The sequence below is a fragment of the Procambarus clarkii genome, chromosome 20 (assembly GCF_040958095.1).
Source record: "Procambarus clarkii isolate CNS0578487 chromosome 20, FALCON_Pclarkii_2.0, whole genome shotgun sequence".
In the NCBI taxonomy this organism is placed as follows: Eukaryota; Metazoa; Arthropoda; class Malacostraca; order Decapoda; family Cambaridae; genus Procambarus; species Procambarus clarkii.
In genome coordinates this window covers 26,183,696-26,198,867 of record NC_091169.1, presented here as the reverse complement: position 1 = coordinate 26,198,867, position 15,172 = coordinate 26,183,696, and the positions used below count along the sequence as shown (strand labels likewise).

General features: G+C 42.1%; 1 protein-coding gene across 6 annotated transcripts in view; it reads left to right on the top strand.

Moving 5' to 3' along the window:
* The window catches only part of LOC123755396 (uncharacterized), a 47,854-nt gene that overhangs the window by 19,405 nt on the left and 13,277 nt on the right, over window positions 1-15,172 (top strand). For 3 of the 6 annotated variants that reach the window (XM_045738000.2, XM_045737999.2, XM_045737998.2), the window contains exons 1-3: window positions 12,433-12,664; window positions 13,559-13,678; window positions 14,083-14,211. In XM_045738000.2, coding sequence (XP_045593956.2) covers window positions 12,493-12,664; window positions 13,559-13,678; window positions 14,083-14,211 — 421 coding nt within the window. In that variant the 5' untranslated portion in view covers window positions 12,433-12,492. Of the gene's footprint in view, window positions 1-12,432; window positions 12,665-13,558; window positions 13,679-14,082; window positions 14,212-15,172 lie in introns of those variants that run through there. The other 3 variants (XM_045738002.2, XM_069327794.1, XM_069327793.1) reach the window with 3 other exon arrangements.

The window sequence follows — 15,172 nt, the reverse complement described above, 5'->3', positions numbered from 1 at the left end:
TCTCTCTCTCTCTCTCTCTCTCTCTCTCTCTCTCTCTCTCTCTCTCTCTCTCTCTCTCTCTCTCTCTCTCTCTCTCTCTCTCTCTCTCTCATATTGCTAAAGCATTCTCGGTATAATTTGTGGTGTTAAGAAACACTCCACCTCCCCACTACCTTGTCCCTCCTCCCTCTGCCCCTTCCCCTTAGCTTGCCCTCTGCCACCCCTAAGGGGATCCGGACCTTCCTCCCTGACCCCTACCTCTGCCCTCTCTCCCCTTTAAGAATCCATTTCTACTCAGCCTGCCCCTACCCTTTAAGACCTCTCTCAACCCCTTCCCCCCGCATCACCCCCTCCTCCCCCCCCCTCTCTTGGCCTCACTCCATTACGCCACACTGAAAACTGTTACCTCATTTCCCCTCTCAGGAGCTGCGTTTTATAGCGTGTTTCACACGCAGGCGTGTGTGTGTGTGTGTGTGTGTGTGTGTGTGTGTGTGTGTGTGTGTGTGTGTGTGTGTGTGTGTGTGTGTGTGTGTGTGTGTGTGTGTGTGTGTATGGGGTACAGGAGAACTGACAAGGAGTACATGAGAGCTGACATCGGGTACAAGTGAGCTGATATAGCGTACAGGAGAGTTATAGCTCTAAACTGGAAAAACCTGAGGACCCAAGCAAGTAGCTAAAACAGCGTGTCTTAGGTTAATAACAAAGAGTATGCGCAACCTGATATTCCCATGTTTTAAATCCTTGAATTTTTGTAGCAATATAAATTGCTACATCAATTGTTCTCTACGGATTTTCTCATTGATTTAGTCAGGTTAGTGTGATTACTCTGTGTATTGAAAGAGGAGCGTCCAGAGCCAGAGTACATGGGGGGAATTGTGTGAATATCCTCTTCTGGCTTCAGTTGAAGCCTCAGAAAATCGTTGTGTTCAGTAGAACTCTAGGTTACAATCCTTGTACCATGTCGTGGTCTAGTCGCTAGCAGCGTGTGCGTGGGAACATTAACCATATAGGTTCGAACCCTCATTACTGCTCCTACGGATTTTCTCAATAATAATAATTAATAATAACAATAATAATTGGATAAGATGAAAAAATCTGGCATTATCGTATTTCAAAACCGGTTCCTTTAATGCTGGAATATGGTTGATACTTCCTGGCTGCTAAGATAATGGAAGATTTTTATAATCTCTGGTTAGTTTCTTTCTGCCGATGGCAAAACAATAATTCAAATATTTTTAATGTGCATGCGCATTGCCCGTTTGCCATTTCCTATATCAGTGAAAACGCTTTAGAATTTTGGGTTTATCAAGTAAAACTACTGAACGTTTATTACAACGCTAACATTATTATTAGTAGTAGTATTACATCAGCCGTTCGTAAATCCTGACGGTCAGTAAAGTTGTGAAAACAATGGCAGAATTAGTGATGGAGGATAATGACAGTTTAACGAGCGAAGAGGAGAAACTTGGACGGATAGTATAGTAGAGTAGCGTGATAAATCCTCATATATAACTAGAATTATAGAGACTGGAGCAACTAGCATGTTAGCAAAGAGTGGTGAAGTATAGCACTAGGAGAGACGGGGATAGCTAGCGTGGTAGAGACGTGTGATAAAGCCTCGTATTACACAATATACGACGGCAGCAAATTTGCCGTTGGTAACACTGGAATTTCCCGCCAGTTTATGCTTGCGTCTCTATCCGCCGACTAAATATTTAATTATACATTTTTTGAGTGAGATTTTTCCCAGCCAACATGTGTACTATGATGCAGGAATGTATATATAATGGGGGTGGTAGGAGAAGATAATATTAGTGTTCAGTGAGAAACCACAAGGTCTCCTCTGAATACTTTTTATTTTCTTCTCCGAGGCTATGGGTCCCCTATATATATATATATATATATATATATATATATATATATATATATATATATATATATACATATATATATATATATATATATATATTATATATATGTATATATATAATATATATTAAGAGAGAGAGAGAGAGTGTGTGTGTGTGTGTGTGTGTGTGTGTGTGTGTGTGTGTGTGTGTGTGTGTGTGTGTGTGTGTGTGTGTGTGTAATTACCTAAGTATAGTTACAGGATGAGAGCTACGCTCGTGGTGTCCCGTCTTCCCAGCACTCTTTGTCATATAACACGTTGAGACTACTGACGGTCTTGGCCTCCACCACCTTCTCACCTAACTTGTTCCAACCGTCTACCACTCTGTTTGCGAAAGTGACTTTTCTTATATTTCTTCGGCATCTGTGTTTAGCTAGTTTAAATCTATGACCTCTTGTTCTTAAAGTTCCAGGTCTCAGGAAATCTTCCCTATCGATTTTATCAATTCCTGTTACTATTTTGTATGTAGTGATCATATCACCTCTTTTTCTTTTGTCTTCTAGTTTTGGCATATTTAATGCCTCTAACCTCTCCTCGTAGCTCTTGCCCTTCAGTTCTGGGAGCCACTTAGTAGCATGTCTTTGCACCTTTTCCAGTTTGTTGATGTGCTTCTTAAGATATGGGCACCACACAACCGCTGCATATTCTAGCTTTGGCCTAACAAAAGTCGTGAACAATTTCTTTAGTATATCGCCATCCATGTATTTCAAAGCAATTCTGAAGTTAGAAAGCGTGGCATAGGCTCCTCGCACAATATTCTGTGTGTGTGTGTTTGTGTGTGTGTGTGTGTGTGTGTGTGTGTGTGTGTGTGTGTGTGTGTGTGTGTGTGTGTGTGTGTGTGTGTGTGTGTGTGTGCGTGTGTGTGTGTGTGTGTGTGTGTGTGTGTGTGTGTGTGTGCGTGTGTGTGTGTGTGTGCTGGAGGGAGGGGGAGGGAGACCCGGGCCACCCCCCTCCCAACCCCCATCTAGTATAAATCATGTAGTGAGATGCAACGCCAGTAACTAATGGGAGGAAAAACTCCGCCTACAAAAACCGTCTTGGCAACGTGTCTCAATATGTCAGCGCGGCAGCAAGACGCAGACACAAGCTGGCTGGTGTTTTACTCAACAATCCCTCAGCATAACGAAACCTGATGCGTAAATTAGAGTGCAAAGGCCTTAATTACAGAGCACAGAGATGTGGAGCGAGGCCTCGTATGTCCTCACTGGTGGCGCCCCCCTCCCGCGGGCACCTCAGTACACTACGTAGCTCTTGATTAATGGTACGCCTGATTGTTCTTCGTGTTTCAAACTTGTTCTTGAGCGTCTTATGGTTTCTCATGGTTGGAAACAGGAAGCCTGGTAAGCTTATCGAGGTCACCTAAGGCCTACAGCTGATCTTTACCGAGGGTGGAACCCGCAACAGTTGCCTAACTCCCAGGTATCTATATTTACTTGTAGGTGAATAGAGGCATCAGATATAAGGAAAAGTGGCAAAACGTCTCTGTTTTGTGAGGGAATCAATCCTGCGACATTGTGGGTTGTGAAGAGATTGCGTTCCAGCTGTTGGGCTCCACCTTTTAAACATCAATCGTCCGGTGTGATACATCATCAACCCAATAGTTTTATCATATCTATGTTGAGACAATTATATGGAGTGTTTGCATGAGAGAGAGAGAGAGAGAGAGAGAGAGAGAGAGAGAGAGAGAGAGAGACTCCCCCTCCCCTACACACAGGTAAACTATGGCCTTCAGAGGGGTAGAAGGCCCATAAGGTTGAGGACCAGCTGGCCTCAGACCTGTACTGCAGGCCAAGTGCCTCCTCTTTCCAAACCTCGCGCCAAGGCTTACTCGACTAGTAAGTCTCACTCGACTAGTAACTATAAGTGTCGCCGAAAGGAACTACACAAACCCAATCCACACTAGCGCATCAGTTTACAGTGCAATAACTCGCCTCTTAGACATAATATTCCTTTTAGATATGATAATACTTTTACTTACAATATTCCTCCGATATAATAATAATTTTACTTAAAACGTTTCTCTTAGATATATTCCTCCTCTTAGACATAATATACCTCTACGACAATATTCGTGCAATGTAAGCAGGTAATTTTGAGACATCTTAGTCTCTCTAGAGGTCAACATGGGAGAAACTGCGAAGTGGGTGGTGGTAGAGCCAGTTAGGTCAGGGATGGCCTCGCCCCGGGCCTGCTGCAGGCCCTAACCACCCACTTACTATTCATTTCGCGTCGTTAAAAGTGTGTGTGTGTGTGTGTGTGTGTGTGTGTGTGTGTGTGTGTGTGTGTGTGTGTGTGTGTGTGTGTGTGTGTGTGTGTGTGTGTGTGTGTGTGTGTGAGAGAGAGGAGGAGGAGGGGTGATGGTCACTGCCGAGGACGGGGCACAGAAGGTCCTGAGTGACACACGAGGTACAGGAAGTCTTAGGTGATACAGGGTACAGGTAAGCCTGGGTGGCATACAGGTGTAAGTAGACAGGGTGACACACAGGGTACAGGTAGGCCTAGGTGACACACAGGGTTACAGGTAGGCCTCGGTGAGACACAGGGTTACAGGTAGGCCTAGGTGACACACAGGGTTACAGGTAGGCCTAGGTGACACACAGGGTACAGGTAGGCCTAGGTGACACACAGGGTACAGGTAGGCCTAGGTGACACACCATCAACTAACTCATCACATCAACCCAATCATTACAATAAAAAAACATATAATTTTCAATTATTTTCTCATATTTCTTCTCTTTCTCCCCCATGTTTCTCTTTCCCTATTGTCGGAGAACTAACAAAAATATGTGGGGGAAAAAATATGTTTGAAAACTTGTAAAGTCGGAACCAATAGGGCGAGTCGACATAAAATTGGAGGCGCCGGATGGTACTGTAAATATGCTCTGACACTTGATGCAACTCTCTGCCTAGAGGGAGATGGTTGGTGAGGGGGTGTGAGGAGGGGGAGGATGTCTGGGGGTTGGGGAAGGGGGGAGGGAAAACCAGGAAGGATGGGGGGGGAAGAGAGGGAGGCACAATGAGGGTTGGATGGGGGGGAAGAGAGGGAGGCACAATGAGAGTTGGATGGGGGGGGGGGGAGGGGATTGTCATATCTCATAAACATCATAGTTGTATTCTCTACAGGAGTATGATGCATAGTATCACTCAACTGACCATGCTATATCACTTCACAGTCCCAGCTATATCCCAACATAGTCCTAGCAATATCCCAACAGAGTCCTAGCAATATCCCAACAGTCCCAACTATATCCCAACATAGTCTCAGCTATATCCCAACAGAGTCTCAGCTATAACACAATAACTTGTATAGCACTATGATGGGAAGATAGCAGAGCCGCGGGAGGCCACGAGAGGACTGAGGGACTTGACAGATAGCTGGCACAGGTAATTGGATTGCAAGGTATTAACTCGATTAAAAGTTTGAAGCATAAATTGGCTGCGAACAAGGATGCAGTAGACTTCGTGTTAGCTACGGGAGAGGCTTGTGCAGCGATTAGTTTCGAGAGAGGTTTGTGCAACCATTAGTTATGAGAGAGGCTTGTGCAACCATTAGTTTTGAGAGAGGCTTGTGCAACTATGAGAGAGTGCACATATTAACACCGCTAGAATGTTGTATGTTTGTTGGGTCTTAAGCGCACTCAAATATATCCCGGTGAGTTCCGGCCAGCAGGGATATCAAAGAAAATGAATCCCCACCGTAGCTGTAGCCTAGCACAGGGCTAGGCAACCTTGCGTGACAAAATTTCCAAATCTTTCATGCAAAATTTGTTCATGTGGCAATCGAAATATTAGAAAGCATATAACTATTTCGTGTCTTTCAAGTATTGGGAAAACCTTTTCAAATAATCAAAAACCACTTAGAGCTGAATCAAAGAATATTCAAAGAGGGATTATTCTTAGTCATGTAAGATTGAATGAATATAAAATTTAGTGATGGAATTTTTACTTACAGATCGTTTTATCTAGTTCATAGCGTGGACGTATTTTTTATTGACCTTTAAGTGTAATTCTAGTTGCCATATACAGACACACAATTTAAAGTCACAATTTTTAACAGCAAAACAGTAAACAATAAAAATTCTGAATTTTTTGGTATACCAGATCAATCAGCCATAAGTTTTTTTCAAGTTTCCCAATTCTTTACAGTGCCCAATCTCATATTAGTTTTACTTGGCTAAAGCACAATATAATAAAATTGAAATATATTATTTTATCAACTCTTAATTCCTTTCTGAGTACTGCATAAAAATTACACAACTTAGAAAACACAGATTGACAGATAAACTTTGAAAACCTCATCATAATTACTCTCTGCAAACACCGGCGAAGTTTTATGAAAATCGGTTCGTGGTTAAGCAAACCATAAATTAGTACAATTATAATCCAACGTACAATGATGGTGCAGGAGTCAGGCGACGTCTAGCCGCCTGGCGAAGGATGTAACAACTGGACACGACACAGTCCGTATCTCGCCTTCCAAGCTATCCTTAGGGAGCAGATCCCCTGGAGATAATGACTTTAAAACCACTTCGGAATTAGTGCTGTTATCTACTCACTGATCACAGTTAGGATAGGTTAAAGTTACATTAGGATAAGGTTGAGTTGGGTTAGGCTAGGTTTCATTATGATTGACAGTTGTTAATATGTCGTATTACTCTCAATACTGTAAAATATGCAATTCAAAAACTTTTTGACTACTGTCTAGAACTTCCATTACAGAAAGCCAAATTCATCAGACCGTTTACAAAAAAACGAGTTCAGTATATACTTTTATATATTTTAAACATGATTTATAATACAATGAAGTTATAACTTGAGAATATTATCTGTTTTAGGAGAAAGGTTGAATTCCCAGTTAACAAGCAGACTATTCGCTTTCAGACCATCACCTGAATAGTTATCTAGATAAGTATTGAGGTGGTAGGGGAGGGGTGTCTGGCCCTAGGAGCACAATTTTTCTCTCTCTGAGAGAGAGAGAGAGAGAGAGAGAGAGAGAGAGAGAGAGAGAGCGAACGAGCAGGGCATGAAGGGTTTCTTCTCCATAATTAGTTCCCTAATACAAACTTAATTATTCCAGAAGACTGATAGCTATTTTGGCGGGGTGAGGTTGTGGGAGAATACTAACGCGAGCGGCGGGTGGTCAGCCGGGACCCAGCTCCCGCCTCTCAACACTTCCTCAATTGTGTCTTGAATATTCGTGCAGGACTCATTGATCTAACCCTTTGTGTGCTCGTGATCACTAACATATGTCATCTACACCAGTGTTGCTTAAGAAAAACTTGCAATATATATATATATTACAAGTTTACATATATGTACTATATTAGGCCTCAGATAGAGTGTATTAGGCCTAGGAACGTTAGGTTAAGTTTTCTTTGCAACATCAATGTAAAAACTTATCCGGGTTGTCTACACTCAATAGTGGCGATTTCTGCTCTCTTATTGTTGTTTACGTCAATATATGTACGATGGCCTTCAGCGTTACTGTAAGTACTACCTAAACTGGAGGATTGGCTGTGTGTGTGTGTGTGTGTGTGTGTGTGTGTGTGTGTGTGTGTGTGTGTGTGTGTGTGTGTGTGTGTGTGTGTGTGTGTGTGTGTGTGTGTGTGTGTGTGTACTCACCATGCTCGTTCTACTCAGCTGCACTTGTAGGCATGATTATCTGTGTGTGTGATGTATTATATATATGACTGAAAGGGATAAATCAATGAATCTAGCACGAATCCTCTCTGTGTCTTATGTTCTTCTTCAGTTGGGAAGAAACTTCAGTAAATTTACACTTCAAAAAGTATTTTACATTATAAATAGATCTGACGCGTTTTACTAAGCTGCTTATTAACATCCTCAGAGGCTGAACATATATACACAAAGGCATGCTCAGTAAGGTATTCCATGCGGGTGAAATAAGACAAGTGGAGGTTATACCTTCAAGGGACGTGGGTAATCTAGTTTTACATTCTTCTTGGTCGGCTAAAATGTTGCATTTCAACTAGCATTTTCTTTTTTGTTTTCTTTTTAATAGGACATTCCTAAGAGTAAGCTTGCTATTAATATTCGGATGAGCTTGCATCACATTGATGAATCACGTTAGTGTGATCTCTGTGTGTGATGATGTAAGGGCGAAGAGGGAGAACGGCCTATTGACATAGCTCGGGTGCAGGGGGGGGGGGGGTTGTGTAAAAGCCTGGTTTGTGCCTCGGAGAGGCTACGGGATCCAGTAAGTTCAGTAGAACTTCGGTTTCAACCCTTTTACCCTGTCGTAGCTCAGTCGATTAAGGCAGTGTCTGGGATGCTCCCGGACGCAGGTTCGAATCCTCGTCACGGCCCTTGTGGATTTGTTCGGATGAGCTTGTTTAATGCGAAGTGCTTCATCTATGTCTGATCTGTTGTTTCAGTATCTGTGGATTATTTCCATGATGGTTGTCAGGATGTTCTGATGGTGGTCGGGTAAAAAGTATGTGATCGTGTTTGTTCATTGATAGGTGCTTTGAGGAATATGTTGTTGTGAATATATGTTATGTGTGTATTTCCCCGGCCGTGTAGGAGATGACGTGTGTGTTGTGGTCAGCAGGTGGGAGACCGCCTCAGTAAATCACTCTCCTGATTCATGTGAGAGTTTTTGTGGTCGTTACTGTGTGTGTGTGTGTGTGTGTGTGTGTGTGTGTACTCACCTAGTTGTGCTTGCGGGGGTTGAGCACTGGCTCTTTGGTCCCGCCTCTCAACCGTCAATCAACAGGTGTACAGGTTCCTGAGCCTATTGGGCTCTATCATATCTACACTTGAAACTGTAAATGTGTGTGTGTGTGTGTGTGCTTACCTAGATATGCTTACAGGATCGAGCTAGACTCCTGGCCCCGCCTTCCGAACGCTCTTATATTAATTCAGTAACTCATTTCTCACACTTTTATCATATTTATATTTAAAGCTTTGAATCGAATTAGCTTCGACGACGCTTACGTCTAACCTGTTCCATTTATTGCCAGCTCTAAGACTGGGAAAGTTCTTTCCAACGTCACTTTGACTTATTTGTGTTTTTGGTTTCCATGCATGACCCCACGTTGTGATTTTCCTAGCTTTAAACAATGCTGATTTGTCTACCTTGTAAATTTCCCTTAGAATCTTATATGTTGTTATCATGTCTCACTTATCTCTACTTTCCTCCAGTGTGGTAAGGTCCAGGGGCCAGATTCACGAAGCAGTTACGCAAACACTTACGAACCTGTACACCTTTTCTCAATCTTTGGCGGCTTTGTTTACAATTATTAAACAGTTAATGAGCTCCGAAGGACCAGGAGGCTGTTTATAACAATAACAACAGTTGAATGGGAAGTTTGTATGCTTGTAAACTGTTTAATAAATGTTATCAAAGCCGTCGAAGATTGAGGAAATATGTACACATTCGTAAGTGCTTGCGTAACTGCTTCGTGAATCTGGCTCCAGTTCTCTCAGTCCTTCCTCATAGCTCCGTCTCTTCACCTGAGGAACGAGACTTGTTACATATCCCCGGATCTTTCCTAGTTCTCCCTTGTCCTTTTCCAGGTTAGGGTTCTATGCTGAGGATGCATATTCAAGAGTGGGTCTGACCTTCGTTGTATATAGGGCCCGGAAAGCCCCCTTTGTCCAAGTTGGTGAAGGATACACTGATGTTGGCCAGTATGTCACATGCAGCTGTTGTTATTCTGCTAATGTGGGCTTCTGGCATCAGATTTGGGGTCATGTCCACTCCCAGGTCTTTCTCCTTTTATGATGGAAGGGTTTGTCTTCCCTTCATCCTATACTACTGTTCTGACCTTCACACTCCTTTTCCAATCCTCATAACTTTGCATTTGGCTGGATTGAATTCTAGTATTCACTTTTCAGACCCCTTCTATGGGCTATACAAACTCACAACCGAGTCTGCCACTAGACTACGGGATGAGCAAATTAATAGGTCCTCTTTTGCGGGCTCTGAAAGTCGTCTACCTTTCGTCTTAACAGTGTTGAGAGTGTCTTCTGGCTCCCTCCCAAGTTCTTATTACCTTCCATTTATCTCTTGAAGAGAGACGCACTAAAACATTATTCTGGTAAAAGATAGTGTCAAGGTGCTCTGAATATAAACAAATGAAGAGAGAGAGAGAGAGAGAGAGAGAGAGAGAGAGAGAGAGAGAGAGAGAGAGAGAGAGAGAGAGAGAGAGAGAGAGAGAGAGAGAGAGACAGAGAGAGACAGAGAGAGACAGACAGACAGACAGACAGGCAGACAGATAATCCAAGGTTACCGCCGTGTATCTCGCCTAAAATCCTCAACTTTATCCCCAACTTTATCCTGGCAAAAAGAAAAACAAAATCTTGTCTTGGGGGCGTCCAGTGATCAATATTACAGTATATTATATAAGTAATTAATATAATTTGCTCCTGAATTACTATCTGTGGTCAATATTTCACGGGACAGCCTCTGTTAGACGTTATTTAAACAATAAATGGTCGTAATTTGGATCAGAACCATGTTATCTGAGTATCTATTGGCTTACTCCCCCTTTCCTGTGGGTGATGAATGTAGTTTTAGTATGGTGTAGTTTAATCAAAGCCACTCTTTTCCGCCTCCTCTCTTTCTCTCTTTCTCTCTCTCTCTCTCTCTCTCTCTCTCTCTCTCTCTCTCTCTCTCTCTCTCTCTCTCTCTCTCTCTCTCTCTCTCTCTCTCCCTCTCTCCCTCTCTCTCTCTCTCTCTCTCTCTCTCTCTCTCTCTCTCTCTCTCTCTCTCTCTCTCTCTCTCTCTCTCTCTCTCTCTCTCTCTCTCTCTCTCTCTCTCTCTCTCTCTCTCTCTCACCTGTTAATAAAGTACCCACAGATTTATTCCCTGGGACGTTTATCGGAAAACATTACTGGGGATGTTTTTATTTATTCAACGTAGCGTGGTGGTGGCGGAAGAGGTGGTGGGGGCGGGGGCGAGTCTTAGCGATGGGTATCGAACCGGGTTCCGAAAAATCCGTCTTTCTCGGAATGGCGGTCCCGAACGCTGCCTATAGTTTGATATTTGTATCACTTCCCGGGATTCCATTTGATGGTATATTGGACTTGTACCCAAGATTGACTATGTAATACATCTGTTATACAATGTATTGTACTTATACAATGTGTAATACATCTGTTATACAATGTATTGTACTTATACAATATGTAATACATCTCTTATACAATGTATGCACCTATAATCTGAGCTTGTAAAAGCATCTTAATCACCTTCAGTGGTTAAGAGTTTAATATCACACTAGTTTCTAAAGAAACTATCTTACACTGTCAAAGTATGAGAGACATAAGTGTATGTATATATATGTGGATCTGTATAGGTATATGTGTATATATGTATATGGCGTGTGTATTTGTATACAGGACATGTGGAAGCTGGTCAGAATTGCATTTCACCATTGTAAACGCACCTTAATGACACTATGTAAAACACACCTCGAGCACTGTTTATGTAGGACAGACGTAAATCTGTGTTTTTATGTCTGTAGTTTAGATTAACATTTTAAAAACACTAAAATCACCTTCTGTGGTTGCTTGTTCGATAAATCACTGAACTATATGTTTAACAGATCTCTAACCCTGTCCATGGAGGACAGGAGAAAATGTATATAAATGTATATATGCTGGTTAGCATTGTAAATGTGTGGCCACGTCTGTGGTAGAAAATAATAATAATAATAATAATAAACTTGCCTGATGACACTGTCTGAACCCCACGTTTGCTCTCTCTCTCTCTGCAAATTAGAAGTCAGAAATTAGCCTGGGTTCATAAATTTCCTTAATTAGTAATGTTTGTAAATTAGTCTATAATTATCCGAATGACAATTAATCAATTATCGTAGCTTACATTGTGTTTCACGGCTCTTTTATGAATAAACACTAGAGGAAGGAGGCGACATTGCTCTGTGATAACAGTATAACTAGCACAATAAGCGAACACAGTGATGATGAGCTAGTTACAAAATTCAATGTACATCGTCACAACAAAGGGCTCCAGACCGACCATAAGTACAGTTTCTAAATTAAGCAGCTGACATATTTGGAAAGCTGGTGTCACAATTGATACGTTTGTCCTGCACACCACCCCCCATCAAGTGGGCAGCGGTGGATAGGTTACAATCACTTAGTTACTACCTACAAGTTAGCAAACTGGGGATCAGAGACAATTATACGATGTTGGTTACCGCTTAGTATCCCTCCTAGTATAACATACATGTGTGTGTTTTAAATATAATAATAAAACTTTTCCGGGTTACGAAACCAGCCTGTCATCCTAAGGTTTCCCAGCGTCAAGAAAACGGCCAATTTAAAGTGTCCTCTCCTAACTAACCAGAGGACCCAAAACAGAAAACGGAACAGTACGTCACATTCGCGAGTTGCTTCTATTTTCTAGAACGACAATTTTTGGCCTTATGTAACGCATACGACCGAAATCCGACGTTCTTTGTAGGAGGACAGATTGGCAAAACGTGTTGTGAACGCGTGATTGTTGTGTGTGGAAGGGGGGGGAGGGGCGTGTATATGTGTGAGGACACAAGCACTAGCCGGCGGCCTTGCATGACGCCAGTACCGTATTGACCACGGAGGAAGTCACACGCATCATGTCTCCTCTCCTCCTCTTCCTGCCGCTGGTGTTGTGGGCGAGGTCTCACCCTGGCGTCGATGCCTCCTCCCCGCTATTTGCCAGCCAAGAGGAAGTGAGTTCCTCGCTGGTAGTAAATCAACTTGCTATCCTCAAGATGATGGGAGACTCTTCAAACTCCTGCTCTACGGGTACGTTATCCTGCGATAACTTGATTATGGGATTGTAGTTACGTTGTAAGTAAGACGGTTTGCTGTTGGATTTTAAAACCTATTACCTCTCCTAACCCAAACCACTCTAACCCCTATTCTGCCTAACCATAGTTATTACATCTTAACTTAGCCATATACACGACTCTTGAGGGTTAGGAAACGTCTTCTCTATTATTTGACCACAACCCTATAACACACCGTAAGACTGACCTTACTTGTAACAATCACACAGTTCATTTAGCTAAATAACACTCTCGTGAAGACATGATTGTGGAAAGAAGCTATTGGACTTGATTTTACAAGTAAATTTCATTTTATTTATTTATTTATATACAAGAAGGTACATTAGGTTGAGAACACCATATCATTGGTGTTCTTACATTCTTGTAAACCCTCATTCTTGTTTATATCTGTTCGTGGCAGCTGGCCCCGAACAATAAAAATTTTATTATAAGTAACTACACTACACCTGTAACTACACATAGGTGTAGTTACAGGATGAGATATACTCACGCGCACGCGGTTGAGTGGACAGCATTTAAGGGTCGTAGTCCTAAGGGCCCGGGTTCGATTCCCAGCCGAGGCAGAAACTAATGGGCAAAGTTTCTTTCTACCTGATGCCCATGTTCACCTAGCGGTAAATAGGTACCTGGGAGTTAGACAGCTGTTACCGGTTGCTTCTTGGGTATGTGTGTGTTAGAAATACACGTTGAGTGTATAATAGAGGATAAAATAGATCGGAAAGAAAGGCGGTGACCAAGAGCTAATAGCTCGATTCTGCAGGTGCATGTTGTAAATACACACACATGGCCACAACTCCATTCTGCATTCTAATGATATAATTTAATATATATATAAATGTATTTTTTCCAGTAGCGCCTGTCGTCATGGAGAAGCTTGAGGCTCAGCTGCAGCAGGACAAAGAGGTCCTTCACGGTGCTATGAGCGACCTTCTGGAACAGATAACTCAACTGAAGAATGAAACCACATCAGGTAAGGGCTGCTCACTAATGTTTTAGTGAGAAGAAACTAATTGACACACCTTAATAGGGAACTGAAGGGGTAGGGATACTGGACATTTAAGTGCACTAGGTCAAAGGGGAGCAAAGAGGACGGTAAGCCCAGTATCAGATGACAATTTGAAAACATTACTTTATCACTTTAGATAATAATTCCTAACTATGTTCCTTACTAGAGGCTAGGAAGTTGAATGATAAGGTGTGTTGTTTTGTTTTAGATTCAGCTACTCGGAACAAAAAGTTCCAAGTAGCACGGGCTATGGTGAGTCCGCCTAACTTACCTGGCACAGGGATATGAAAAATTAGGCAAGAACTCTAAACTCATAAGAACATAAACGCATAAGAACAAGAACATAAACTCTTTTACATCTCTCTCAGGTTTTGAAGATGTGAAAGGCGAATTGAGGAGCATATTGGAGGCCTATCAGGACGAGGTCACCACCTACAAGTCTCAAGTTAACAACATTACTGGGAAAATGACTACCATGGAGGTGGACCAACGCAACAGTAAGTCATGTGAAGCTGTGAGACGTCATGGAGACGGGTCATGAGGCTGTCAGTAGTGTGTGAAGCTGTGAGACGTCATGGAGACGGGTCATGAGGCTGTCAGTAGTGTGTGAAGCTGTGAGACGTCATGGAGACGGGTCATGAAGCTGTCAGTAGTGTGTGAGACTGTCATGGAGTTGGGTCATGAGGCTGTCAGTAGTGTGTGAAGCTGTGAGACTGTCATGGAGATGGGTCATGAGGTTGTCAGTAGTGTGTGAAGCTGTGAGACTCATGGAGATAGGTCATGAGGTTGTCAGTAGTGTGTGAAGCTGTGAGACTGTCATGGAGACGGGTCATGAGGCTGTCAGTAGTGTGTGAAGCTGTGAGACTGTCATGGAGATGGGTCATGAGGCTGTCAGTAGTGTGTGAAGCTGTTAAACTGTCTTGGAGATGGGTCATGAGGCTGTCAGTAGTGTGTGAAGCTGTGAAACTGTCTTGGAGATGGGTCAAGTCGCTGAAACTGGTTCGAACAGACTAACAAACGATATTATAATCAAGTTTTGTTAAATGTGAAAAAAATCAGAATTTGTTGTGGATTTACACTTGTTTGTGTCACCAGTTTTGTCAGTTTATTAAATTCATTATTTTATAGGTAATCGTAGACCTTGATAAGATATATTAATTCATATAAAAACTACCAGGGATGTCTGCTTAAGTCTTAATTCCTGTCTTATCAATGCATGTCAATCTTCCTTCAACAAAGCCTCACAAAACAGCAAATTGGTAATAAAATTATTTTAGTTAATTTTTGGTTCAGTTACATTTCAATTTGTCGTGGTAGCGATTTCTAGAATTTTTCAAGATATGTTTTATATAATTGAAATATTTTGATTTATTTTAATATTCCTGAGACTGGTATTAACAGATCACTGTAATTTAAAAGAAAAAAAGATCACTCACTTTTTTTAAGAAAGACATTCCA